The 5,864-nt window shown below is 50.2% G+C and overlaps 1 protein-coding gene across 1 annotated transcript; it reads right to left on the reverse strand.

Annotated features, from left to right (window-relative positions):
• Positions 1 to 2,029: 2,029 nt before the first annotated feature.
• SOX8 (SRY (sex determining region Y)-box 8) lies at positions 2,030 to 5,835 on the reverse strand. Its single transcript, XM_010570411.1, has 3 exons — positions 5,393 to 5,835; positions 3,892 to 4,130; positions 2,030 to 2,956 (listed from the first exon to the last, which is right to left on the reverse strand). Exons 1-3 carry the CDS (start codon positions 5,833 to 5,835, stop codon positions 2,220 to 2,222), a joined length of 1,419 nt encoding a protein of 472 aa, XP_010568713.1. The 3' UTR covers positions 2,030 to 2,219.
• Positions 5,836 to 5,864: the final 29 nt, after the last annotated feature.

Consider the following 5,864-nt stretch of genomic DNA (forward strand, 5'->3'; position numbering starts at 1 on the left):
CCTGAAAATCTTGCACCGGTTTGTCTGAACTGGTGAAACCGAACTGCAACTTAGTTTATATGAGAAAAAAAAAAAAAAAGTCACAAATGTAACTATTTTAATGACTGTATTTAAAAAAAAAAAAAACAAAACCCAAAACCCACTACATGCAACATATAATTTTGTTGCTATCATAATCAAGAGGTATTTACAAGGCCTCACCAACCAGAAAACAGAATTTGTTATTGTAAAATTCCTACGTGCTTTACAGAATAAAACGAACTTGGTCTAAAACCATGCAGTCTGACCTTGCAAACCCTTACTCATGTGAGCAGTCTCAATGAAATCCTATGAAATCCTTGGGATTATGGGCATGGAAATATACTTCTCGAAGTAAAAAAAAAAAAAAAATTACAAATGGTGTCTTACTATGAGATTTTTCATGTACAGGGAAAGGGAGCATGGGAAAAATAACAACAAAAAAAAAAACCCAACAAACAACAAGGTATTAGGAGAACAGAAAACCTTGGTCAAAACAGTTTATTCTGAATAGCCTGTCTCCTTCAAAGCTGTTTTCCGTGTTTCTTTTCAGCACAGAAATAGGCTCAAGCAGAAAGAAAACATAACACGTACTTGATAAAAAGCAATTTTTAATTTTATCAAATTGATCTGTACAAAAGTTAGCATTGCTTAGTCAGAAGCTAGTGAAGAGAACAGATAAGTAACAGCCAAAGTCTTTCAAACTTTATACAGAAAAATAGATTGCATAAAAATGAGTTTTCTGTATTTTCCCCCACCCCCATGTCCCCAAAAGGAAATATGCAAAAAAATATTTTTTAGAAAAAGAGTAGGAAACGTAGAAAAGGTAAAAAGATGATAACCTCTGAAATGTGTTTTTAGATTTACAAAGTTTTTAAAGGCACAAGTTACCATAAAATAGATGGTTATTATATGCTCAGCATACAATGGAAGAAGTAGAAATATATCAATGAAATATTAGTCTAAAACTAAGTACCTAAAAATTTTTTAGTGGAGAAGATTTTAGTTTCACAGCTTGATGGATGATATCTGGTCCCTAGAAGCCAAAATTAAAGCAGAAGGTGAAAATTTCTCATTAAATTACATCCTCCTCTAAAGTAGTCCTGGTTCTGAAAGTGTACAAAGACTCTGCAATGCCTTGAATCCAATTTTAACGCCTGAAAGCAGGTAGCCAGAAAAATCGCCTGCTCCTTTTTGCAATCGTTTTAGCCTCCCAATTTAATTAGTAACTTCTCCCCCCCTTGGTATTTTACATTCCCGTTTGAGTTTCCTGTTGGTGACCAGGTCTGCGATGGGCAGATTCGTTCAGTCCCTCAAACACGACTGCTGCAGCGGTTCAAAACGAAAAAAACCCAAAAACCAACGAAAATCTATAGACTCATAACACCATTTTATTGTATCATCTCCACTATTTTTATGCTCCCTCCCCACCCCATCTTTAAAATCTTTTAAAATTCTACTTTTTGCACAAAATTACTTCATTAATTAAAAGACAAAATAATACAGAACATAAATACATATTTAACAGCTTTAAAAAAAAAAGAAACAAAAAACAAAAACACTTTAAGCTTCCAAAAAACCAAAACAAAATGTTAATTACAGCCAAACCTTGCTTAGAAGAACTCTTGACTAAAAAAACAAACACTTCAGACATTTAATTGGTTGGTCCCACCAGACTCGTTTGTTCCCACGAGATTGTTACATGGAATAGCCGGGTTTTCGGGTTTCATCCGTGTTGGTCCGAGTGAGTTCTTGCCCTCAAGGTTGGTCCGTTCCTCACATTGCAATAGACCCTTAAAGTCTCGAACAGCTTTTTTTTCTCCCTCCTCCCTCCCACCCCCCTGCTCCACTTTTGCACTTGTCAACTTCCACGATGAGCAAGTTCAGTTCAGTCCTCACAGAGGAGTCGAATGGTTTTGTCCTTCATTTATTCAAAAGGAATCGCCGGTCCTTTCTTATTTTTTTTTTTATTTCTTTTTTCATTATTTTTTTTTTTACTTTTTTAAGTTGGATTAATTAAAGAAAAATAGAGCTCTGTCCTTTTGGAGAGTTTTGAAGCAAGGGGACATCCAGTCGCAACGAGCAGAGTTCCCAGTGGCTCAGGAGGCACTTCGGAAACTATCGCGGCACTCCACGCTCTTCGTCTTCATTCCTTCATTAGTGCATATGTCGGGGAAGCCCTCGGGGGCTCCGCGCATCCTTTAAGGCCTCGTCAGGGTCGTATAGACCGGCTGGTCCCAGTTAGCGGTGGGGCTGTGGGCCGGCGGGATGGACAAGCCGTTGAGGATGGGCGTCGCGTAGGGACGGCGGGAGGAGTGGAAATAGGGATACTGGTAAATGCTGGAGGGGTAGCCGGGGTAAGGGTTGTAGTAGTTGGAGCTCTGGAGGTCCGTGTAGTCGCACTGGGAGCTGGAGAAGGAGGCGGCGGCCGTGGCGGTGGAGGCGGTGGTGGCACAAGCCTGGGCGCTGTAGGAGCCGTAGTCGGAGTGCGCGGGGGAGCCGTGGGACTGGTCGCTGTAGTGGCTGGGGCTCAGCTGCTCCGTTTTGATGTGCGGCCTTTGCTGGCCCGAGTCGGCGGAGGACGGCGACGCCGAGGCCGGGCTTTTGTGAGTCCAGACCTGGTTGGTCCCGCCGGTGCCCGTGGCCGAGTGGGAGTAGGACGCGCCATAGGAGCCGGCGGCGGCGTTGGGGCCGTGGTCGGCCGGCATGGCGGCGTGGCCGTTGAGCGGCAGGTACTGGTCGAACTCGTGCACGTCAAAGGTCTCCATGTTGTTGATGACCTCGCTGCTCAGCTCCGAGATGTCCACGTTGCTGAAGTCGATGTTCTGGCGGCCGCTCTCCACGAGGCGGCGGCCCTCGTGCTTCAGCTCCTGCTTGCTCCCGTGGTGGAGGTCGGTTTTGGGGGTGGTGGGTGGGGTGGGCGGCCCGTGGGTCTGGCCTGGGGACAAAGGGACAGCAAGGCTTTAACAAGAGGCCACGAAACACCCGACTCCTTCAAGAACGATTAAAAAAAAAAATAAAAATGCGTGTTTCGCCCCCCTCTTATTGCAAGAGGGGAAGGGGGATTTAAATCTACAGCCCCCTGTTGGAGGTGGCCGATGGCCCCCTGCAACCATGCCAGGGACGATGTCCTCGTCCAGGATAAGCCACCCGCGTGGGTGATGGTTCGCAGCGGGGAGGAGAGGCCGGGGAGCGCGCTGTGCCCATCGGGATCGCTCTGGGACACGGCGGGACACCCCCGGTTCCACAAACTCCCCCTTGCCTGGGAAGGGGAACCAGGGGGGTGGATTTGGAGGGACCCCATCAGCCTCCTCCCCGTGGGCAGCCTGAAGCCAGCCCGGCTCTCCCAGAGGCAGAGAAGCCGGGATCCCCAGCCAGGCTGGGCGAGAGCGCAGACGCGTCTAAAGCTGCAGGACGTTCGCAATCCTCCTGGAATCTGTCAACACGCGCCCCGTGCCAATTCGCAGCGCCGCTGAGAAGCGGGGAGCTTCGGGGGGGAAGCCGCCTCTCCAGGACCCACTCCCCCAGGCACCCTTCGCGTGGCCAAAGGTTTATTAACCCTTATTAGCTCGCAATTAATTCTGCCCGCTCCCGGGCCAGCTGGGAAACGGGGATCCCTGCGCTTTGGGGATTTCCTATCGCACAGTCGGCTTTATAAGCTTTTACTACAGAAAACAGTGGCCACATTCACAACCTGGTGCAAAACCCCAGCTCTCAGGGCAACGACTCCTGCTTTTAGATGGCCCCAATCCCACTGATATTCATCCGGGGGACAGATGAGCCCGTGCCCACCAGCTGGTTCATGTCCCAAACCAACGCACCTGGGACCTGCAGATTTATTTTTTTTTTTTTGCCCCCGTGGGGGTCCTTTACCTGTGTGATCACCATGGTGGTGGGAATCGGCCATGCCTCCCAGCCCGCTGTCCGCTTTGTAGATCTGCGTGCCGGCGTGGTGGCTGAGCTCAGCTCCAGAGTCGGAGTCGCTCTGCCCGGCTTTTACACTTTTCCTCCTCCGTGGCTGGTATTTATAATCCGGGTGATCCTTTTTGTGCTGGACCCTGAGCCGCTCAGCTTCTTCCACAAAGGGACGTTTCTCATTTTCGCTTAACAAACTGATTTAGGATGGATTTTGATTTTTTTTTTTTTAAAGAAGGAGGAGGGGGAAAAAGAAAATAATCCAAAATTAACATCTTTCCCTTAGAAGTTTTCAGCCTATTTTCAGGCTCACATCCCCACTTCCCATACACCGATTTGAGCAACCAGAAAGTTAATCACAAAACCGATTTGCTGTGGCAAAAAAGAGCTAAACTATGTTGCAAAAATGTATTAAAATACCAACTATAGAGGTTCAGAAGACACCGACCGCTATGGATACCTACAACCGGACAAAACAAAATCCCCCTGCCCCATTTTAAATGCCTTTGCCAAATATTACTCCTATGTTTGTCCTACAAATGCCACCCCCTCACCGCGACAAACAACGCTGCCCATTTCCAGCTTTGTTTGGTGCTTACAAAGAAACCACGAAGGCAACAGCGACGGGATTATTTCTTTCAAAACTCTCCCCCACCCAGACCTCTCTTTGCAAACTCCTGGAGAGTCTCAAACCGCAGCGGGAGCATCGCTGGCCCAAACAGGCAGGAAAGATGCAAGTTTGGTACAACCAGACATGACCAAATATACCACACGGTAAAACGTGGCTCGTCACAGAGCCTTGGAAAGCAGAGCGCACTCAGATGCCGCCCAGGAAAAAAAAAATATTTGCATCGGTGGGCAGCGCTGAGCATGCCAGCACGCAGATAAGAAGGGAAATTAGGAAGCTGATTAAAATAACTGCTAAAAATCGGCTTGTTTGGTTTTATAGCTTGTTAAGCGACAAGCAAGCAAGCAAGCCAGGGGAAAAAAACTTTTAGAAAAAGCCATTGCAAGAGAAGCAATTAAAAAAAAAGTCTCAGTCTGCTGGGGACAGGGACACGGGAGAGGGAAGGGCCCAGGCTGCACATCTTGGTGATGGAGCAGGGAACGATCCCCCCGTGACACAGCGCTGGGGCAGGACCCACGGGCAGCGCTGCGGCCGTGGGTGCCCCGGCCCCCGCACGGGGGGCTTTTTCGGTCCTCTGCAGCGAACCCACAGGCTGCGGGGGATTTCTGCACTTCAGTTAGAAACGCTTTAAGAATCCCCCTGCGGGCACGGCCGGCCAAAAATACAGTGGTATTAATAAAGAGAAATTAAGCAAGCGGTGGGAGACGGACTTCGGCCGCGCACCCCCCGAGGCAAAGCCCCCGTCGCATCCCCGGGGGGGGGGCCCGCCGGTCCAGCGGGTCGGGGGAAAGGTGGGGGGTGTTCGGGGGGCGTGCGGGGTGCGGGACTCACCGCCAAAGTTTGCCCAGGGTCTTGCTGAGCTCGGCGTTGTGCAGATGCGGGTACTGGTCGGCCAGTTTCCTGCGGGCGGCCTGCGCCCACACCATGAAGGCGTTCATGGGCCGCTTGACGTGAGGTTTGGCCTTGAGGGATCCGTTGCCGCGGACGGGCATGGGCACCAGGCTCCAGTCGTAACCCTTCAGCACCTGCGAGACGGCGTCGCGGATGCAGGCGGGGAAACGTTCGTCCACCTCGGCCGCGTCTACCTTGGCTCCCAACGGAGCGGTACCGGGAGGGCGAGGAGCGGGAGCGGGGGGGCAACCCAGACCCTCGGAACCGGCGGGGGAGAGAGGCGAGTCGGAATCCGAGTCCACGTGGGACATGGAGCTGGTGGTACCCGCGGGGCTGCAGGGAGCCTCCAGCGTTTTGTCGTGCTCCTCGGTCATGTTGAGCATTGGTGGCCGCGGGAGGGATGGGGATGGGG

This window comes from Haliaeetus leucocephalus, unplaced genomic scaffold (genome assembly GCF_000737465.1).
Source record: "Haliaeetus leucocephalus isolate CR32 unplaced genomic scaffold, Haliaeetus_leucocephalus-4.0 Scaffold295, whole genome shotgun sequence".
Taxonomy (NCBI): Eukaryota; Metazoa; Chordata; class Aves; order Accipitriformes; family Accipitridae; genus Haliaeetus; species Haliaeetus leucocephalus.

What these genes read in the sequence shown, in the direction of transcription:
- SOX8 (XM_010570411.1), bottom strand. Translation starts at nt 5,835, where the DNA reads ATGCTCAACATGACCGAGGAGCACGACAAAACGCTGGAGGCTCCCTGC. An exon ending in ACCCTGGGCAAACTTTGGCG is followed by an intron (nt 4,131 to 5,392) that starts GTGAGTCCCGCA and finishes ATCCTAAATCAG; the next exon opens with TTTGTTAAGCGAAAATGAGA. An exon ending in CCACCATGGTGATCACACAG is followed by an intron (nt 2,957 to 3,891) that starts GTAAAGGACCCC and finishes CTTTGTCCCCAG; the next exon opens with GCCAGACCCACGGGCCGCCC.